At 42.2% G+C, this 23,148-nt stretch overlaps 1 protein-coding gene across 6 annotated transcripts in view; it reads left to right on the top strand.

Moving 5' to 3' along the window:
• Positions 1-23,148, top strand: part of CEP128 (centrosomal protein 128) — a 181,036-nt gene that overhangs the window by 37,237 nt on the left and 120,651 nt on the right. For all 6 annotated transcript variants that reach the window (XM_035107853.2, XM_035107862.2, XM_060272451.1 and 3 more), the window contains 3 exons: positions 1,322-1,482; positions 17,413-17,763; positions 21,652-22,302. In XM_035107853.2, coding sequence (XP_034963744.2) covers positions 1,322-1,482; positions 17,413-17,763; positions 21,652-22,302 — 1,163 coding nt within the window. The remainder of the gene's footprint in view (positions 1-1,321; positions 1,483-17,412; positions 17,764-21,651; positions 22,303-23,148) is intronic.

A 23,148-nucleotide genomic window follows, 5' to 3' on the forward strand; every position in this document is an offset into this window, starting at 1 on the left:
ATCCTCAAGCCTCAATATCCCTCGTATATCCTTTCAAATGTATGAATGGAGATGCTTCTAGCCAAGGTCCAGTGGCAGGCTTTCCTTCTCGAAACGTGGATATTTCTGTTACTTGGCACTGCTCTCACTCTATCAGGGAAAACATGAGCATGGCTTGCCTTCCTGACATGACAATGCATCTAATTTACCCAAGAATAATTAACAGGAAAGCCAAAGTATTAAAAAAAAGTATTCATCATATGCATTCAGAAAATGTCATAGAAAACACTTAGACAATATTGCTTGAATACAGAATAAGTGAAATGGACCCTTTTTCAGGTAATTGAATTTGGGGAGGGCATTTCATTTCAATATTCTTGAAGGAAGGCAGGAGGGTGAAGAAAGTGCAGTTATCTAACAGTATGGGATGCATGAAAATTCTCATGAACTATCAAATTGAGGCTGTTTCACACAATATTTTCTGCAGGGAAGTTCAGAAGGTGTTCAAACAAATAAAGAACAGAAAATAGAATGAACAGATCATTTTTTTTAAAAAAAAAACCCCTCCTTTTTAAAGCAAAATTGGAGGGCACCCATCTTCATCAGATGACAGATTTTTGTGTTTTATCTTTGTGGTCTGCTGCCATTGTCTATAAGCCAGGCCTGCCTAAAACCCAATGGAATCCCACTTCTTTTTTGGTCAAGGTTTGAACTGCCTTAATCTTCATCCCACCCAAGAGTAATCCATAAGGCACTGGAGGCAGTAAGATCATTTATGGAGACCTGTGCTTGCCATGTCAGTCTGCTCATAAAATTGAAAAGAAATTTAAAGTAATTTGGTATTTACTCTAACCGAGTTCTAACTATCATCTTAGCCTATAGTCAAGGCCACCAACACTGCTGGTCAGTAAACTTTGTTTTGTGGGCTGATTTGATCTGCGAGAACAAGCATAGATTCCTTTGAGCTCGAAGACTTTCAAGTGGCTGGGGAGACTCAGCCAGATGGGCGGGGTACAAATAAAAAAATATTATTATTATTATTATTATTATTATTAATCTCATTTTGACACGGCCACAGTGAGGAGTTTCGAAGTCTCTGCGATTTTTGCTTAGCTTCAGTTTGGTGTGTCATTTGAACCATGCAAGCTGTGCTTTACTTGTTTCCACTAAACATCGTTAAGATTAACCACTGTTTAGGGTCTGGATACTATGTGAAACGGTTAATCAAAACTGGAACTGGCTGTTTCTGATTTTCCTGCAGCCATGTGTGTTTTATGTATGAATGTATTTTTTTTGTTTGTTGTAATTTTTCTTATGCTAAATCATGCCACATTTGTTCCAGTGGTTGAGAGGTCTGATCCAGAGAAACAAGAGATGGAAAAGCAGATCTGGGAATTGAGAGCAAAACTGAATCACAGTGCTGTTATGTCAGAGATAGAAGAGTTGAAGCGATGTATAGAGCGCAAGGACAAAGAGAAAGCACAGCTTGGAATACAAATAGAGGTAAACATCTCTTTAAACGCTAAGCTTAGGTTCTACTACTTGTTGAGTGGCAATTTGTGGCTGAAGTGTGGCCACACAAATAGCAAGTAAGCCTGTGCATGAACTGCAGGTAAGAGTTTATAGAATGGAATTTCACCCCATGGCGTAACATGGCATAACAAAGGAAAGGATACCTACGCATGAAAACTAAAATGTCTGGGTGAAGGATGGGCTTGATCCCTTCTCCATCACATCTTGTTTCTCCAGGAACATCTCACATGTCATCTGGAGTGTTGCAGTATGTTTTGCAACTTCATCTGTCCTTTGTGAGAACTGATCTGAAGTTCGGATTTTCCTAAAGAGCTAGCAGTTGACAGCACTCGCTTCCGACCCCCCCCCCCAATGTTGGTGTGCGACATAAATTGCCTTGAGTTGCATCAACACAAACAAAGGTGAACCTCTTATACTGCACTTTCCAATTCTGTAGTCAAACTAGTAGCCCACAATAATGCCAAATAAGAATGATTCTGTTTGTGAAAGGAACAGACGTATCACAGTAGTCAGCAGATTTAGCTCATCTCTTCCTGTGCATGGAAACAGCCCAGATTTACCACACCATCAATCACATAGACATCATTCTCCCATTTTGTAGTTGCTATAAAAGAAAGTGAATCTCTGTTGGTTGGAACCATTTGGATACACGCTGGTCCAGCCACACAGTCTAACCAAGCATTGCTGGATACCCGATTCCGAATTAAATTGATGTTTCATTTGGCATCAACCTTGCACCCAGCAACCAAGCGAAATGGAGGAGAGGCGGCCACCAGCTGATAGCTGATATCAATGACTTGTGCATTTACTGAATCTTTTTTTCCAGATTTCTTCTAAACCTGCCATGTGCTAGTTTCATAATGTTAGCACCAGTTGTTGCTAACTGCTACTAAACAATGCTACTAAAAAGGCATTGTTGTTGTTCATATAGTAAAGCAAGCAAGCAAACAAATAAGGGGTGGGTGTTCTGGCTCAGGCATCCAACCAGGAAAAAAGACTTTGGCAATCCCACCCACCACTGACCCCAATGTGTTTTGATTATGCATGATTTTGACTTTAGACGTGATCCCCGGAACATACATCTAAAATCAGCAGGAGGAATTCAAAATAGCAATAATAATAATAATAATTTTTGTTTATACCTTCTCCATCTGGCTGGGTTTTCCCTGCCACTCTGGGTGGCTTCCAGGAAAATATAAAACAACAATAGAACGTCAAACATTAAAAAAAAATCCCGAGATTGCTCTGTCACTGCAAGCAATTCTTTCTTTCTTTCTTTCTTTCTTTCTTTCTTTCTTTCTTTCTTTCTTTCTTTCTTTCTTTTTTTCTTTCTTTCGTTTTCCATGCTTTATTAAGTTTCATACATAACAAAAACAAACTTATATAAACCAAAAATGATCTTCTATAAGTAATCTTAAGTAAATATACAAATAAAAATTTATCCAATCTTATACAATCTCTTTTGTTCAACGTTCTTACTAAGGTGTGATAGACTTCCCATCAACTCCCGGTGCATTTAAAAATTCTAATATCGAATGTACATATGATTATTACCTTCATCTTTTCATATTTTCTAATACATTCTTACAACATATCATACCAATTTTCCTTATTTCTTTGTTATTATTTTATACAGAGGTCATTCAAATCACTTCAAGCATTTCTGCTTGCCTGGTGGAATCCTCTCACCTCTCCTCCTTCTGCTTAACAGTCTTGGGGGTTCTTCTGATCACCCTGAGCTGATTTGGGGGAGTTGGGGTGCATGAAGAAAGCCCAGGGGTAGAAGGGAGAGAAGCCCCATTGCTTTTGACCAGGCTGCTGCTAGCAGGACAAGTTAGTTGAATCCAACCATCCATTTCAAATTCCGAAGTGGGGGCCTCAGAAAGAGACATTTTCTTTGTTCTTATTATTTGCCGCTGGTACCTTATTTTACAAATATATGAGTCAAGATGAAGTACTGTACATTGATACTGTGATATTTTCTGTGATCATAAACTTGGTAAGATACTGCTGGTGATGTGGACCTTCTATAAAGCTAGTTAAGTTTTCTTTTGTCTTTTTACATTGTGATTTTAAAAATACCCTTCAACACAGCTGTTACTTTTTGAAGATCAGAATGCATTTTAATCAACTCAGAATAGCAGAAATGGGCAGCCATTAGAGCAGCGCTATTTAATTTGGCGTAACAGCACGTCTGAAAGTAATCTTTAATTTCTTGTAATAATTATGTAATTGTGGGATTGTATTGGAAGTTGCCAGCTTGCTCCGAGGAATGTTAAGGACAAACCAGAGTTCAGCAATCCCTTTGTCAACTTTAACTCGAACAAGAGCTTACGAAATAGATGACAAAATAAGTAGGAATCCATTCTGGATGCAAAGTGCTATTTGTTGTAAATCTGGTTGATAGGTCTTTAATATTTTTTCAGAGTCATACTTTTCCTGCTTCCCATCATAACTCAGTAGGAGAGACACTTGTTTGTGTGCAGCAGGTCCCAGGTTCAGCCATTGGGATCGCCAGGTGTAGCTGGGAATGTCCCCTGTCTGAAATCCTGGCGAGGGGCTGCCATTCATTGTGTAGATAATACTGAGTTAGATGGACCCAGTGGCCCAGATCTGCATAAGGCAACTTTCTGTGGGTGGAATGCAGTGTCATGCTTTCCCAACGCTTCTTCTGTTTGCGCAAGCATTGCAGATTTCTAGATGGATTGATGCCCCCTTTCCTCCCTTTCTGGGTTGTTTTGGGGGTTCTCTTGAACACCCCGAGCCAATTTGGGGAGAAGGAAGGAAAGCTGAATTGCACAAGCAGAAGTCATTGCACATGACTTCTGCTGACAGGGCTGGTCAGTTGAACCTACCCTATGTTTCTATGTGTAAAATGGAGTATAATAACATACTAATATTTTGTTCTCCATTTTTTAAAAAATCTAACATCTCTTATTTTACCGTAGTGACCTTTGGATATAACAAGAGTGCCAAATAAAGTAGTATATGCAAGGGAAGCAAACTTTGCTTTTCAAGAATTTAATTTTGCGGCAGATCACTTCCTAGATGCCGAACAGTTTCCAGTAATCCAACTGTTCCGCTTAATAAAAAATATACATATTGATAGAACAAGGTTAAAAGAGCCTGCTTTCTGTATGTTCAAAATCCAGAGGCTTAGAGGTCTGTCTCACAAGAACAAATCGTATAATACACATTTTACTTCCTGCTGTTACCCTCTAAGGGAGGTGGCAGCAGCTGCAGGAGGTGGAAAGGAAATGGATTATTTCCCTCTTGATGCGACATTAAGCCGCAAAAGGCTGTGAACTTGAAAACTACAGTAGTAAAACAGCATTCCATCAGATCTGTTCTTTATAGTACTACTTCCAGCTGCAAATCTAATACGGGTTTGTGCTTTTTTCCAGATGGTTTTGGACAAGCTTGTTTCAGAAGAGCAAAGTTGCCTTATGGTGATAGGGGAGGGAAGTAGCATCTATCTGCCTCTGAAGTGCATGAGCCATGCACTTCCTTTGATTATCATTTTGTTATTACACAGGATGTGTAGTAGATTTCAAACTGAGATTCTTTGGATTCTGTTGGCTGAATCTTGCGCACGCATGCACGTGCACGCATGTGCGCATGCACACGCGCGCACACACGGTTACAAATGTATAGCCAATAAAGCTGTGTATTTATCGCAGACACTGGGAATAGCTGCTGGGGCCAGTCATTTTGGCATTTCAGTGTGTATATGCCTGCATGTGGGGACCCAGGTGGCGCTGTGGGTTAAACCACTGAGCCTAGGGCTTGCTGATCAGAAGGTCGGCGGTTCGAATCCCTGTGACGGGGTGAGCTCCCGTTGCTCGGTCCCAGCTCCTGCCAACCTAGCAGTTCGAAAGCACGTCAAAGTGCAAGCAGATAAATAGGTACCGCTACAGCAGGAAGGTAAACGGTATTTCTGTGCGCTGCTCTGGTTCGCCAGAAGCAGCTTTGTCATGCTGGCCACATGACCTGGAAGCTATACACCGGCTCCCTCGGCCAATAATGCGAGATGAGCGCGCAACCCTAGAGTCGGTCACGACTGGACCTAATGGTCAGGGGTCCCTTTACCTTTACCTTTATGCCTGCATGCATGCAAATGGTGTGTGTGTGTGTGGGGAATCTCCACTTCTGAGAGGAGGTTTGCAGGCAACAGTGCTAATAGATTTAAAGGACTCTTGCACTGTTTCCATCACTGCCCTCTTAGGGTTTCCAAATAATTTCTCCCTTCCAACAACCTTCCTTTGTTTTCTAGAGTCATAGAATTGTGTAATTGAAGGGACTCCGAGCATCATCTAGTCCAACCCCCTGTAATGCAGGAACATGCAGCTATCCCATATGGGGAGCAAACTTGCAACCTTGGTGTTATCACAGCACCACGCTCTAACCAACTGAGCTATCCAGTTTGCTCCCACAAATTTTGCCCCACACCTATTCTGAGCCGAAATTCAGCAAATGGGGTGGATTTCTGTTCATTTTCTCATGCTGTGGAGAATGAAATCAGAAATTATTTTCAAGAGTAGTATGATAATTTTGAAAACTCACCTGCACTTTGTGTAATCCTGCACACCAGTGTTCATAATTGTGCACTGCTTTACGAATGCAAACATTTAATATTTAAAAATGGCTGTTAGCACTGGGGAATTTTAGGTTCTCATTATGTTCTGTAAATGACAGAACTGTTGACAAGATGGATTCAGATCCCCCTTTCTCTTGTAAGAACACCTTCATAATCTTAGAATGGTTTATTCTGTACAGGTTGGGTGGGGGAGGCTTTCCTATTTAAGATGAGCTGGAAAAATACTGCAGTATGGAAAAGTGCATATTTCATAAAGAGGTGTGTGTCCCTGTCCCCCCCGCCAGTGAAAAGCTAGGATTGGCTTGAGCTGAGCTTACAGCATAGAACAAAGGATTGTCTTCTGGCACTCTGACGTTCCATTATGTCATCCATGGCCTATATAGGGCAGGGCACAATTACTTTATTAAGTATAATACCATAAATATTTCCGCAGGGATTTAGGTTTCTGGAAATACCTTTTCCTAAGCAAAGTTCATGGGTTGTTCCACGGCACCCGCTTCCTATGATAGAGCTAACCTTTATTTTTTGAATTCTTCAAGAATGAAAGTTAGAAGGCGAATGCTTCAAAAATGTGTGCATGGCAGAGGAATCAAGTTGAAATTCTCCACAGCTGAATATTTCCCACCCCTCTTTCAGGCTATGTATTTGAATTCCCTTCTACTCCATCCAGATTATAAACGTTCAGGTCCTACAGACTTTAGCAATGATTCCCTTGTCAAGTAAATAACTGCTCCTATCAGCTTTAACACTTAACAATTACTTGTTTGGGGATCACTGCCAGTTCTAAAGCGTCAGTTAAGATTAACCATAGCGAGTGCAGTGTTGTGGATGTACGTTTTAAGTCGGATCAGGGGGACACTATTCAAATCTCTGCTCAGCCGTAAAGCATGTTCGCACAAGGTCACCCATGATCTCTTAAGCCTTCTACCTCACAAGGTTGTTGTGAGATAAAAATGGGACAATAAACCATGCAGGCTTCCCTCAGCCCCTAGATCAGTGTTTCTCAACCTTTTTTGGGCCAAGGCACACTTGTTCCATGAAAAAAATCACGAGGCACACCACCATTAAAAATATTGCCTCTCCGGGTCATTGCTTGCCCCCTCGCTCCCACATCTCAAAGGCAAGCATCGCGCCCCCGCCAGCACCTGCCCCGTTTTTTATCCACTGAATATAAATATCCAAATATCCCTTGGGGGAGAGCTTTTGAGTCAGAAGGTCTGCCGTATCAATGGAGCTGTAATAGGTAGTACTGTATTTCCGATATGGCGCACAGAAATTATGAACACATACAGTGAAAACCATAAAGCTACTTAAAACCAAATAAGAAAATATATCACAAAGTTGAAGAACAACATTTTAACAACTCAGGCTGCAGCTGGGTGTGACGTTTGAGATCTGAATCTTTTTTGAGGTCTGAATCTTTTCTTACTTGCATGGAAATGACTACCTTGCACTTAACAAACTAGTTACTAGTATATCAGAGAGAAAGAAACCTCATGTGAGCAAATTTCATTATGCTAAGTGGTAAAAAGTGAATAAGCAGCAAAATGCTGAAAGCCAACAATAGATATGAAAATAATAATGAGTAAGACTAGCAGAAAACCTGTCCAAAAATCACAGAAATTTAGAAGTCACACCATTGAAAGCAACTTAAAAGTAACATTTATCTTGTCCTGGGGGGGTGTTGGTGTGGTGGCCGTTGGGGGGGGTCGGGGGTTTCCCTCTGGGGGGGGGGGAGAGGTTCCCTACCCTCTCACCTGGGTTGGGGGGTGGCAAGGGGCCCTCTCCTCCCTATCTTTCCCTTTTTCCCTCACCTGGGGGGGCCTCCCTCCTTTTCCTCTTCTCCTGGGGCGGCTGGGGTGGCGACGGCTGCGGCGACGAGGCAGGGCCGTCGCGTGGTGGGAGGTCCCGGGCTTCGGAGCTCTTCCCGGCCGCTTGATCCGCCGGGCGATTCCGACGCCCACGCGGCTGCCGTGGAGCCCAGGGGTCCGTCGATCCTCCAGCCAGGCGCTTTCGGTGTCGCTCCGGTGGGGTCGCGGGGGGGGGCCTCCAGCGGCTCCCCGGTCGATCCGCTGGGCTCACTTGGCACCCGCGTACCGGCGGCGGCGGTTCCGGCGGTCCGGAGGCTAGGCTGGCGGCATGGGCACGCTGGTCGCTCTCAGGAGCTTCGCGCTGCCGCGCCGCGCACCATCTTGCCTCGCCGGAAGTCCGTGAGCAATGCAAAGCGCCCTTTTCCTCGCCGCACGTTGCGGCACACCAGCCGGTGTCTCGCGGCACACTACTGTGCCGCGGAACACCGGTTGAGAAACGCTGCCCTAGTTGGGAAGGCGGGATAAAAATGTAATAAATAGTAAATAATGATAACTAACAGGATGAATTCCCAGACCATATGGATTCAAAATAACCTGAATAAAATTCCTGTGCAGCAATTATACAGAAAGGGGAGGTGGGGCAGGCATGGGGGAACCATGACTTAGTTGAGTGTTGTATTCTTTCTCTTTAAATACAACTATTGATGCCTTTTTAAGAGCTTCTAATTTTGCTTTATTCTGTGAACTTCTATTGAACTAACTATACAAAGCAACTTTGTGATACTTGTTGGCGGGAGGGGGAAGAATAGAGAGATATTTTACAATTGGCACTAAAAAGGTAATTTAGCTTGCACTAATGTACCTTTCAAAAGTTACCTAGACCTTAAATTGGAGGACTCACTGTACATACAAAATACACTCATTCTCTTATTTTAAACCCACGATGAACCTCATTAACCTTCATAAGCTATTTGTATTCATAAGAATTCCTAGTATTCTCTCATCAGTGGTTGTTGCTGATTTAATCCGTTTCTTTTCCATCATCTTGGATTCATCTGAACAGGAAATAAGCCCATAGTTGACTTTTGCCTAATTTGAAGAAGCTTTAGGAGTGAAATAACAAAGTGTTTAAATTATAGTAACTGAAAGAGGTAGTAATTGAAGGAGGTTGCATGACTGCATATTATTAAAAAGTGGTAGATAGGCAAACCTTATGGGAGGTCGGAAAGCGGGGCTGAGCACAACAGCCTTCTCCCCATCTGTGATTCCTAGCAACTGATATTCAGACACATACCGGTTCTGATAGTAGAGATAGAACCTAGCCACTGATAGCCTTATCCCACATGAATTTGTCTAATCGTCTTTTGGCCTCTTGTAGCACATGCTGAAAAATTAATGTGGCTTGTATTGGGGGATTTTTAAATGATTTTTGTAATGTGTTCCAAAAATCCCAGAGAAGCAGAGGCAGGATTTTCCCATTTGGGCTTTTAAATTCAATCTTCTGTTTTCCTGTGATTTCTTTCAAACAGAGCCAGTAGGTTGAGCCATCTGTTCATGGTCTTGGTTCATTTTGTTGTCCACAACAAGAGTAGGAGAAGGGAGCAAAGTGCTCCTTTCTTCTTGAGAGCCAAGATGAGCTTGAAATCTCAATGCATTCTACTATAGCAGGCATCCCCAAACTGTGCCCCCCCCAGATGTTTTGGCCTACAACTCCCATGATCCCTAGCTAACAGGACCAGTGGTCAGTCCAAAACATCTGGAGGGCCGAAGTTTGGGGATGCCTGCACTATAGCATGAGAAATATAGAACCAGAAGAGAAGAGAGATTTCTTCTTTGCTGATGAAGAGAACATTCTACCCACCTCTCTCCTCTGGTGTGAAAAGTGCTGAAGACAAGGTTGCAATGATATATTCTCCTAATCTATGTGCAGGCCTGCACAGTGGGATGAAGAATCTTCCAGCTGCACTCATGGCTTTTATGCTGGACTCGCAATATGTTTTTGCCAGCCAGCACAGCTGTGTCATATTCACAGCCTTTCTCTGTCTTGCAGGCACCTGGTATTAAGGGCATAATTTGGAAGCAATCAAAGAGCATAGCTGCCAAGTTTTCCCTTTTCTCACGAGGAAGCCTATTCAGCATAAGGGAATTTCCCTTAAAAAAAGGTATAACTTGGCAGCTATGTCAAAGAGATCGGGAATGCTGTGTGTTCACCTTTAAACCATAGTTAATCTTAACTGTGTTTTAGAGTGATATGCGAACCAGGCCATTAAGTTTCAGCCATTGGGAGGCCAGCTCTGTCATGCCTAGCCAATCGTTGCAGCAGCAGTGATGGTAGTTGCTTCATGTCACAATAGTAGTACCACCGTGATTCTATGACTGTGGTTTTACCACAGTATTCCTATCTGCGTCTCCTACACACAGATCTTGTTAATGATAATATTTAGTAAGAGGGCGATTTTGAGGATGCACCCTCCTTTTCTCAACCAGTGACTAAGATGTGGGTGACAGCAGTCACGAAATGAAAAGACATCTGCTTCTTGGGAGAAAAGCAATGACAAACCTAGACAGCATCTTAAAAAGCAGAGACATCACCTTGCCGACAAAGGTCCATATAGTTAAAGCCATGGTTTTCCCAGTAGTGATGTATGGAAGTGAGAGCTGGACCATAAAGAAGGCTGATCGCCAAAGAATTGATGCTTTTGAATTGTGGTGCTGGAGGAGACTCTTGAGAGTCCCATGGACTGCAAGAAGATCAAACCTATCCATTCTTAAGGAAATCAGCCCAGAGTGCTCACTTGAAGGACAGATCCTGAAGCTGAGGCTCCAATACTTTGGCCACCTCATGAGAAGAGAAGACTCTCTGGAAAAGACCCTGATGTTGGGAAAGATTGAGGGCACAAGGAGAAGGGGATGACAGAGGACGGAATGGTTGGACAGTGTTCTCGAAGCCACCAACATGAGTCTGGCCAACCTGCGGGAGGCTGTGAAAGACAGGAGTGTCTGGCGTGCTCTGGTCCATGGAGTCATGAAGAGTTGGACACGACTAAACAACTAAACAACAACAAGATGTGGATGGAGTCAGAGAAGAAAGCCCTGGAGGATTCCTATAAATTTGACTTTGTGCAAAGCACTGGTAGTTATGCCTTGAATGTTAAACTATAACCGGGGAGACCCAAGTTCAGATTCCCCCTCAACCATGAATCTCAGTAGGTGACCCCTCAGTTTAACCAGCCTCTGCAGGGTTGTGAGAATAAAATTGTATGAAATAAATTTGTACGTTGCGATCTGTGGTGAAAGCTGCTATTTGTGCAGGCACGTAGGAATGCCTGGAGGTGAGATTTTCATGCCATAATGTACTGTGCCTCATGAATTTTACTTCAGGTTGGCTGTATTTTTAGCTGCAGTCTGACAAACAGCATAATAGGGAACTATATATATATTCAATTCGGTAATGAAAGATTAACCACCAAAGTTCTAGTCTCTTTTCATAATTTCAAAAGCAGTGCACAGTGCAGCAACAGTCAAATATTGTAATAAAAGTTAAAATTTCATTAGGGAAATGAGGACATAATGTAACACATTTAAATTTATTGGCTGAGTAAATCTGAAATTAGAATGTCCCAAGACAGGTTGACCACTTACTGTGTGAAATACCTACGGTATAATTTAGAATGCACTTAATAGACTTCAAATGAAGTTATAGAAGATGCTGGGGTTTGCTGTTAAATAATAAAAATATTAAGGACTAGAATATTTAATTTTAGTAACTGCATCATCTGTACATACACTAGTCACTTGTCAGATGTAAGGGTTTATCGGGTTTGTGTTTTAACTTTTTGGTTAATCAAGGATTTTTGATCAATTGAATGGATATTTAAGGAAAGCACAGTAAATACATTTGGTTAGATCCAGAGAATCGGGATTGTCACTTCCTTATCATCTTGTCCATACCTTGAGATCTTTGGAGGAGACTCTTCTTTGCAGTCCTGGACTTCCAGTCCATCATTGGGTGAGATGTGTTATGCACTGATGTGAGAGAGTGCCTTATTGAATGCTCCCTGCTTAGAAGTGTGGTTGCTGAACGAGGAAGGCCTTTAGTAGGTGCTGAAAAGACAACAGAGGCGGCGCCTAATATTAAAGGCTAGGTGCTACCGCATAAAGGCCCGGTTCCTGTATTGTAAGGAACGGACCTTCTGATAAGATGGCATCCATATGAGGCCCTCTCCTGCAGAGTGCAGTGATCGATTGGGTGTAGGCAATCTTTTCAGTATCCTGGTCCCAAGCTCCAGTACCAACATCTTGAACTTGGCGTGGTAGTTCAAGACTGCAGCCATAAGTGCTAAATTATTAGTAGGCTCTCCCATGAAGGGGAAAGTTGCTGCACTCTTGCCCTGCCAGGAGGAAATAGGATGGCTGCATCTTTATTGGGAAAGCATCATATCACAGTGGGAGAGCACATGCACCCTTTCCTCTTTAGTTAAAGTAGACCCTTGCCTTAGAACTTAAAGAGCCCCGTCAGTTGTAGAGCAGTACCGAACCAGGTGGGCAAAGGTCTGATTTAAGACCAGGTGTTCCTATATATTACAATAGCTTTCCTTCAAAACAGTCACACTGTTTTGTTTCATGTCAGCTGCTTTGAGCTATTAGATAAAGCGGGAGTATAAAAAGAGAGCCCTGCTGAGTCTGCCTAAAGGCCTATTTAGTCCAACATCCTGCTTCCCACAGGGGCCAACCAGATGCTTATGGGAAGCCCACAAGCAAGACATGGAGGCAACTTTCCATTCCTGCACTGTTGTTTTCCCAGCAAATGATATTCAGGGGGATAAATGGGATAAAAGTACATTTTTAAAAACTGCTATTCAGAAAATGATTACTTTTGCCTATAAAATCTATTCCAATTATGTCAGGCTTAAGATTGTGTTGACAGTTTCGCTGTGAAAACTGTGTGGCAGTGTTGGGTTGGCATGTAAGAATCTGTTTTTCAGCCTTAAAACCTTTTAGTTTTGGAATAGAATATGAATTTTCTTAACCTTAAAATACTTTTAAACAATTTAAAACCTTTTTTGGAGTTGGAATACAAACAGCAGTAATTAGTGGATTGTGTTGCTTTTGGGGGTAATTGCAGGCACCAGATATATTTCCAACAACGTTGCTGAATATTTCAGCCATGTGGTTTGTATATTGTATGATAAGTTGTCCAGAAACACAAAACCGGACTAAATTCATTTGAAAAAAAAACAACCCAGGGAAGAAAAACAAAGTATTCTAAATTTTACAACTGAAGTTATTGGATTCTAACTATGAATCCAGTATTTTTCCAATCATTAGCATTTTATTGGTTAGTTGTCATCAAACACTTTAAATGATATTGAATAAATCATAGATGGTGATGTTGGCAGCAAACATGAGCATGCCAGTTATAGCAATAGAAGTCAATTTTAGGTATAATAGGCCCTTTGGGATGAATGAAGCCTAACACAGGACACATTTCAGCACCTATAATTATTTCTACACTGGGCTCTATGGAGCAGAATACAGAGGGCTGAAAAGGAATCATCGTAGGGCTGGATTTGGTTGGGGTGAAGCACCAGGGTTGATTCCATAGGCATGCCTTGACAGATTTAGGAAGCAAGATATGCAGGAGAGTCGGGGTCCAAGGCAAGGAATCTGGGCAAAGGAGGCTTGGCTGGAATGGGGGCAAGGGCTGTCATGTGGTCCAGGGTGATGGAAGGTTGAGAGGAAGCTGCTGAGCAGGAAGACCAAAGCATAGATAGGCTGGTTGACCATCAGATAATTTTAAAGCCATACATTTAAGGCCAAAGGCTGGCTGTTGCCCTGGCAAAGATCCAGCATTTGTAGCTTCGTCAGGCGTGGAGGAGCCAATGGGCTACCAGGAAGGTGGAAACCTGTTGGGACCTGTGAAGACAATTCTGCCCCTTGTTCTTCCACTCTGCAGTCTTCAGGGTGCCACCACAGAGGGCACCAGTGCACAAACCAGGAAACACCAGTCCCAGCTGATGCTGACCTGCATGGTTTTTTTTTTTTTTGTTATCCAGTGTGGTTTGTAAGGTATTTTAGTTGTAACCCAATAGCCGCACCACACTGTTTCAGCAGTTCCCACACGGCCTCGAAAGCTGCTCCAGAGCCTTCCTTCAAGGCTTTCACTCCAAGCTAATATCCCTGCAACAGGAGTACTACCCCGAGGGAAGATGTGCAAGCCACAACTATGCATTCAAGCCTTGTGAGATTTATGGGCTTGAGCATAGTTGGTATTCTACTATGGCCCATAGCAACCAATGCACCTGCATAGTGCCAAAAATTAAGGCTGAAGAAAGGTAGTTCTTCCATGATGATAAATTGCTCTGAGTATAAAGAGGAGTATGAAGAGGGGAAGTGCTACTACTGTGCTAAAAGCCCCGAAGTATAAACTTCTTACTTAATAATAAGCAAAGCAAGGAAGATTTATTTCTCCTTATTAGCTGTGTTTAGTTTCAGAATTGCAAAATATATGAGTACATGTTTTGCATATATATTTTATCAGTGTAGATCAGGTCTGTCCTGCTACCAATCAGTTGTATAGTTGGTGACTAGGAATTAATTATGTACTTGTGTGTTTTAAAGCAAATAGTCTAATTAAAAGTTTGATCAGGGGTGGGGGGTGGGGAGTAGAAAATATTAACTGCTGATGAAATACTGTTCAGTGTTTTTTAACACGATAATTTATCTTAATATTTTCTCTGCTTTGCCTAAGCTTAGAATCTTGCTTCATTAACTACTACATGGAAACTACAGTGGTAGGTACAAGATCTTTTCTCATAGGCTTTGTGGAGAAATAATTACTTTTAATGACCCAGAAAGACTGAAGATGCCATTATGTAGGATAGGGATTTTATCATCGGGTGGGAAACAATTACAGCTGTTGTAAGGAAAATAATCTAGCACTGAAGTTTGAAGGTGAGACATTTTAACAAAATTTATGGAAGGCTAAATGTAATGATTTCAGATGGTTTTTGTCTGTATCTTCTCACACCTGTCAGGTTCAGAATTTGAATCTATAGCCCTTGGAGACTGTGTTTAATTAATACAAATCTTCCATTGGAATTGAACTCATCAGAGCGTATAAAACATCACTTATTAGGTAGCTGAGCAAGAAAGGTTATCTATAACGCCTGAAGGTCTAAAAGAAAGTATATGATGGCTCCAACACATTAGAAAATGTCTAAATTTTTTTAAAAAACCAGTTTAAACTAATGACCGTAGCACCAACACTCTTGTTTTCATTTGTGTATAACGTTGTTCTTTAATGACTAGGGCTGAAATTTTTCAAGTCTCTTGCCAGCTGAAAAGCTTGAATATATTTTTCGAGAAAAGGCAAAGAACAAAACTTAGCTTAAAAAATGGTTAACTATGCATAATTTGTTGGGAAGATTCGGCAGCTGTCCTGTAGCGGTGGTGTTGAAAACTGTGTTGAAGCTGACAAGGGTATTTTCGGTGGGAAGATAAATAATGGCAGAACAGTCCCCAGTGATAACTCAATATTTTGTGAGTTGGTCCTAATGAAAGGTGTTACCTGACAGTGGATTTTGAGCCGTTCCCCCCCCCCCCCTTTATGGATCAACATGGCTTGTTTTTGCTTTTTGAGTGCTTTGAGTGTTTGCCTGCCACTGCCATGCACTTGGAGAGTGATTGGTGTAATCTTGGCCATGCTTTCCATTAGCATGGCCCAAGAAGCTTAGCCAGCAGGCCACACGAACTCTGTGCGCCTCCTAGAGCAGAGGTTCCCAAACTGGGGTCCATGGACCACCCGTAATCTTTACAGTTCGTTCAGGTGATCAGGAGCATGCCCATACTAAATATTCATACTGATACTTAATTGCATTTTTATTGATTCTTTTTATTTCTTATATTGCATTTTATTGTATTGCAATTTGAATTTTATGGAATGCGGTTTGTAGTGCAGTAAAATGCAATAGAAGAAGAAGAAACAAGCAATAAAACACGATGGAAAATCATACAACATCTAGCAGAGCGCATTGCTATTGCTGCAACAGGCAGAAAAGTCATGAAGTGGTCTGCCAGGACTGCCAGCAATTTTAAAGTGGTCCATGTGTGTGTGTTGGGGGGGGGGTTTGCAAACCACTGTCCTGGTACCTTTACAGAATAGTCTGCAATATGCAGAGGGTTCTTTGGCAAATATGTGTGGGTTCCCTGGCAATAAAAATGAAATTGATGTGGAAAGAGTGGTGATATAAAAGGATTTAAAATCTACTGTTCCATAGAACAAGGACATATCATTTGGCAGGACATAATTTTTCACATTGGGTATAAGTGTGCCTTCTGCTCTTCTTGTGTGTGTGTGTGCGCTTACTGGTCTTGTGGGACAGTGGGGATGTCTGTTTTCAAAGTTGGCTGTAAAGCTTGCTGCCATTGTTTCATAGGGCAGTTCAAATCCATTATTTCATTGGCAGTAGCAAGGAAGTGTCTCTCGAACAGGCACAGCTGTGGGGAGCTGGAAAATGGTTGCTGTTGCTCGCCTTGCATTTGAAGGCTTTTGATTCTGGAGCAACGACTCCCTTGTGAAATTACCGAACTACAGTCCAACAGGGTTTTTATTTCTGTCTCCTGTGGTTTGAATTGAGGTTAAAGGGTTTTTTTGTACTACATATATTAATTAGCTGACCACTGTCGGAACGTCGTCGTCGTGAAATTAAATTTCTATCTTCTCTTCCTCCCGAAGGAGCCCAGCGGCCCAAAAGTTAAAACAATACATTTTGTATAATTTACCAACACTGTCTTGTCAATTGTCAGTAGTTTTAGGATTTGTAAGACCGTTTCTAAGCAGTTTAAAATTGTGTTTTTGTATTGCTTTTGGTGATTGCTGCATTTTGCATCCTAGTTTGTGAGGCATCTTCTCCTAAAAAGTGGAATACAAATTTGTTAACTGATAATCAGTCACCGTACCTGTTTTGTTTTACAAAATTATCACTGTCTGCTCCTCTCTCTCTCTCTCTCTCTCTCTCTCTCTCTCTCTCTCTCTCTCTCTCTCTCTCTCTCTCTCTCTCTCTGCATTTTGGGTCCTTGTAACTTCATTCCTCTCTCTGTCCCACCACCCCAACACATACCCCACATGTGATTCTATATGCTTGCCAACTTAGTATGACACTTTGTGCTTCTCATGATAATTGGACTCTAGTCTGCAAAAACTTAATCTGAGAATGGGGAACCTGTGACCTTCCTGGATGTTCCTGAGCTCCCAACTCCCTTCAGCCTAACCCGGCATGAGCAATGGTCAGAGTTGATAAGGGGCTGTAGTCCAGCAACATCTTGAAGGCATAGATTCCCCCACCTCTGGCTTACGCCATAAAAAATTGCTAGGACCTCAAGTCTTGCTGCCACAGGCAAACATGGCTACCCCTCTGGAAATTGTTAAATGTGCATGTATGTCTCTGTTCCCCAAGAAATAATGTGTTAATATATTGTGATGATTTCTAGGTTTTAACCTCCGACTTGGAAAAGAGGGAGGCCCAGCAGCAAAGGATGCTGAGCCAGCTGAAGGAGATACAGAGCAGCTACAAGATCTGTGAAAATGAGTGCAGAGCTGCAGAACTCCAAGTTAGTGAGCTAGCTCAGCAACTGGAAGATTCGACTAAGGAGGCAGAGAGGTACCTAGCTGAATTCAGGCAATCTGAAGTACTCAGGCTAGAGAATGAGAAGAAGAGGGAGGAGTTAAAACTGAAAGCTCAGGAAACTATTAGACATTGGAAGCTAAAGTGTAAGAAACTGGAACATGAAAGAGAGAAACAGACTCAACTTCACAACCAGCTGATGGAGAAGAACAATCTGGTATGGGATTTTTCTTTCTTTCAGTTATTTCATTTTTTTCTTGAAGCCAACTGTTCTGGGAACTACACCTGAGCATTTTTCAATCTTTCCCCCAGTGAATTTTAGACTCTTGAAAATAAATAAGTACAATATATCACACTGTAAGAAAAACCATATTCTGTTAGTGGTGGGCTTTATGGAGGAGGAGGAGGGAGAAGAGATGACTTTCAGTAGTCAGATATATGTAGCTTGTAATGAATACAATGGACCTTTTGATCTGATCCATCTTACTGGAACATTTTCACAAGTGAGATGGAAATGCTGTCATCCTGTTGTGGTTGGCATGATATCTATATTTTTAATAGAAAATCTGGTGCCTGGTCAAATTTTTGACCTGCATAATGTAAGCTTAAAGGGTAAAGGGACCCCTGACCATTAGGTCCAGTTGTGACCGACTCTGGGGTTGCGCGCTCATCTCGCATTATTGGCCGAGGGAGCCGGCGTATAGCTTCCAGGTCATGTGGCCAGCATGACAAAGCCGCTTCTGGCAAACCAGAGCAGCACATGGAAACGCCGTTTACCTTCCCGCTGTAGCGGTTCCTATTTATCTACTTTGCATTTTGATGTGCTTTCGAACTGCTAGGTTGGCTAGCAAATGTAAGTTTACAAATGATCAAATCTGGCTTTGATATGGTGACGTCTAGAAATGTAAGGCATAATACAGAGAAATGCCACCGCCTGATTTTTTTTTTAAATAGAAATTTGCCCAGTTTTAGTCATCCAAATAAAGTATTCAGTCTTTGGTCTTGGTCCCTTTAAAGCAGGGGAGGGAGGATGTTACCAGCCTTGGGGCTACATTTCATTGTGGGCAGATTTTGAGGACTTGCGTCCCAGTGGCAAGTGGCACCAAAGGCAACAGTAGGCACGCCCAAAGGGACATGACCAAAGTATGTGGAGAAACAGGTGTGACTTTTCCCTTTTGTACAGCAGGCTATATTCCAGCCATGTAAAAGTCAGAGGTTTCTACAACCCACCATCCAGGCAAGCAAGAGGTATTACTACAGTTCAGGGTGTATTCCAGCCAGGCAAAGGCAACCAAGGAGGGTGTGGAGCAGAGCTGGTAAGAGGTGCAGTCTTTGGAGGAATGCATTTGCTCCCTGGGTCTGAAGTTCCTCACCCCTGCTTGAAAGTGTTGCTCTGCGACCATGCATGGCAAATAGCCAGCATGCTGCTGCAAGGTGTGGACAAATAGGTGTACAGTACTCAAACCATTCACACTCTCTGCTCATGTAACTTGGCAACCAAATTGGTCTTAGATCCCTAGTTGCAGGTATATGGATGTTTGGAGTTGTGTATACTCACTTGTATCTCTGCTACACTTTGGTCCATTCCAGAATCCAGCAGGGCTCTTCTTAAAGGTCTAATAATACAGTACCATGTTTTCAACAGTGGCAAGCCCAATGCTTCCAGGAATCCCGCAAGCCCTTTTGTGTATTTGCTTCAGGAAATGGTGATGTATGCACAGCAAACACTTTGCCAGATAAAGTGTGGGACTGCGCTAATAGAAGTTATTTGAGCTGACAGATAAGGGTTTGCTCACTCATCTGACTAATAAGGTTTTAGAGAATAAGTTGACAGTTCTCAAAGGCTTTGATTTGCTTCTTCAAAACAGTAAGAGCGCAGTGGCAAAACAGCATTTCCAGGTCTTTTTTCTCCTTCTCAGAACAGTGAATTCAAATGTTATGACTGGGATTGTTTGGGAACCCCCTTTTCTTGTTTCATTGTGTTTGATTAACAGTCCAAGGTGGCCGTGCTTACAGGCTAAGAGCTCTGCGATAATATGGTTCCCTTTTGTACAACAGGCCATATTAAAAGGAAAAAAAACATTTTGGGGGGGTAATCTGCTGAAAAACTAGCATTTAAAATAGCAATGAACATTTCAATTAAATGTTCTTGAATGATGTCCAGAGCCAGGAGTAACCTCCGAGGACTGAAAGAAGAAGCACAATTTTTGATGCGATAATACACGTGGGAGGAAAATTAGCAGTGTGAAAAATAGTAGATTAGTCCTTCCACCCTCGAGGTGAAAACATAGTTGCGGCAGATGGCCATTGGGAGACTGGAGATTCTAAGCAATAATTAAACATTTCACTGCAATTTGAAAATAAGCAACCAACATACGAGACACTGTTTTGACAGGGAAAGGCTGTTTTGTGTCCCCAAGAGGCTCAAGCCAGATCTGACAAGTAGGTGGACTTCATTGCATCTCTGCTTTATAATTAATCAGTCACTTCTTTTAAACTCAGTCAAAGAACATTCCCTTTACTGTAATTTAAAAGCTGCCTGTCTGACGTAAGAGTACAGAGGAAACCTGTAGCCTGAAATAACTTTGGTATGCTGAGACTTCTGAGAGGGAAGGGTCAATCTAGAATAATGACAGCAATTGTAACTGCAGTGGGGGGAGTCAGTTGAATTGCAGGAATGTTAAGGATTTAAAAGAAAGGCAATGGCAGGAAAGAAGGTTGGAGAGACAGAAGTGAGCCTTTGACTTCAACCCAAGTTTAAGCAGCAGCCTGTAATGCAAGGCGTTGTGAAGGAGTGGGTTCAAGGGAGGGATAAAATGTATTTATGCATTTAAATGTGATATTGCTTTATCTGTTTGTCATAATATTAAAAGTGATAAACAATAGTTAAAGGAACAAAATCAACCTTAAAAATCATAAGAACAGGTTGTATTTTGTTTTGCTATTGCTCTTCCTAATGGATTTTATGATCATTTACTGTTCTTTACTTCGGGTGACTTCTGACAGCAAGGCACCACATAACTTTCTCAAAATCAGTAAAGTAAGCAATAATAAACAAGTAAATACAATTACACAAGCAAAACACTGGGCAGTTGCACTGTGTTATATGTATATATTTGCATATGCTTGTATACAAACAGGTTATCTTGAACCATAATACAGTCATACCTCGACATCCAAACGCTTCGACTTCCGAAGGTTTCAACTTCGGAAGTCGACAACCCCTGGAAGTTTTTTCTCCGTGTGCGCGTTTTGTGCCTGCACAGAGTGGCGCGTGCAGTCGGCGCATACGCCGAAGCGGCCCTCGAGAACTGGAAACCTCGACTTACGAAGACGGCTGCGGAACGGATCGTCTTCTTAAGTCGAGGTACCACTGTATGAATAATGGGGAGTGGATAACTGTACAACTTTATGTACAGTACTTATTTTAGGTGTTTGTGCCTACCCTTCAAGTATCATATAAAAGGGGAGCCATACGTCTCTTTTCATTACCAGCATGCTTCTTGGATTCCATACCACTTTGTAGTGTTTCTTCTTCTTCTTTTCATAGTTTGGTTGTGACATGCTTCCCTTAGTAAAGAGGTTTTCAGACAGTGGCAAAATTCAGCTGCTTAAATTTATGGGAATGGCCAATGGTGTTCTTCTCTTTGTTGTGGTGGTCTTCTTTCTCCACAGTGCTGGTCTGGGCAATTTCCCCCCTATGATACAGGGGTGGGGAGCCTCAGGCTCCAGGGCCAAATGTGGCTCCGTAGGACACTCTGTTCAGCCCTTGTGAGACCTTCCAGGCCACACCCCCTCTTTCAGGCCACACCCCTCATCAGCTCTATTCTGCCCTATAATGCCATTGATGGAGAAATGTGTGGGTGTGTAGAAAGCTCTGACTTGTGCATGGCTGGAATATACCTATTGTGCAAAGGTAAGAATCCCCTTTGTTACCCCACCTACTTTTACATCTGGCCCTATTCTCCACTGGCATGTGGCCCCTGCAAGGTTGCCTGTGAAGGGAATGCAGCTTTTGGGCTGGGGGAAAATTATGTCTCTCATGCTGTAGTAGAAATGTCCCTTGATACTTTTTCCAGTCCTCTACTGCTCTTTTGAATTGCAGGTCCATAAAGAAAGGGATGACTTAAAAAGTCAGCTTCTTTCAGCTATGCATCAGATGGAAAACCTTCAGAAGGAGCTGACTGATGTTCTTGAGAAGAGGGCCAAGCAAGAAGAGGAACTTCACTGCAAAGAAGTGAAGCTCAGAGAAACCAGATCGGCTCAGATGGCTCTTGAACAAGAAATCAGGGATGTCAGAGAATCTGCAGAGAGACTGGAGGGTGAGCTGCGACAGCAGAGCCTAACACTGAGCCAGCTAAGAACTGAAAAGCAGCATTTAGAGGAAGAGCTTGCCACCATTAACACGATCCATGAAAAGGACCAGGCAAAACTGTTAGAGATGCAGGCTGTTATAAAAAACCTGAGTGCAATTCGGGCTGAACTGACCAGCCGCATGGCAGACGACGAGAAATCCAAGAAGGAGATGCGCAAGACCTTGACGGATCTCAAGAAACAGCAGGAGTCTAGCCAGGAAGAAATGACTATAGTCAGTAAGCAGCTGAAGTTGGAGCGGGATGTCCACCAGCAGGAGCTAGCAGAGCTTCAGTCAGAGTTGCAGCGGGTGAAAACCAAACATGACCAACGTGTCCAAGAGATTATGAAGCTGTTCAGCCAAGAAAAGGAAGAAGCAGCTGGTCACATTGAAAAATTCAAGGTACCTATAAGAGGCTAGTCAGCTTTGCATATCTCTCCCCACCTTTTGGATAATGTACCTGGGTTTGTGTGGAGGGTAGTGGAAGTGTGAACTGTCCAATTTAAAATTGGCCATTTGCTCCTTGACCAGGTTCTGCATTCTTGTGAAATATGTAGTCTTGAGCTTTAAAATTAAACAACAAAAAGAGAAGCCCTTTATTCCAAATAGCTGTGGTATGTTGGCCAGTATCAAAGGTTGACTTTGTTTATCCCTGGCCTTCAACAGTCTTCCTACATGCACATCTTCCTTCCTACAAGGTTTTTGTGCTCAGGGGATATAAGAGTTCCCATTTGCATCATTTATTGTGTATTTTTAACTACTTTGCCTCATTTATTCTGTTTTGGCTAATTATGAGAAGAGACAAAGATCATTAAAGTCCTGCCCTTGACTTCTAGAAATTTTACCCAGCCACCCCTATTGCTTTTTATATTTCACTAGGCATTGTCTCCCCTTCCTAGAAGCTTGTTTTTAAAAAATAAATAAATAAAAACAACAACCCCCAACCCAAAAAACACAGATTGAAGCTGATATTCACAGAGAGCCAAACCTATGCTCAATACCACATTCTCTTCTCTTGCAAAACGGTGGAATACAGACGTAGAATAGACCAGAACATACCAGATGCAGAACAATTTAATTTTTCCAGGTAGTGGTTATACTGTGGGGCATAGAATGACAAACATAAATGACAGCTCATCCCACATATATCCTCTACACCACCGTAGCTACTTTCCATTTTCAGTAACAACCAAAGTTGTAATAGTCTCTTCAGCCTGCATCTCCTTGTTCTCTGATACTTGCTTTGTT

The sequence above is a fragment of the Zootoca vivipara genome, chromosome 1 (assembly GCF_963506605.1).
Source record: "Zootoca vivipara chromosome 1, rZooViv1.1, whole genome shotgun sequence".
NCBI classification, from domain to species: Eukaryota; Metazoa; Chordata; class Lepidosauria; order Squamata; family Lacertidae; genus Zootoca; species Zootoca vivipara.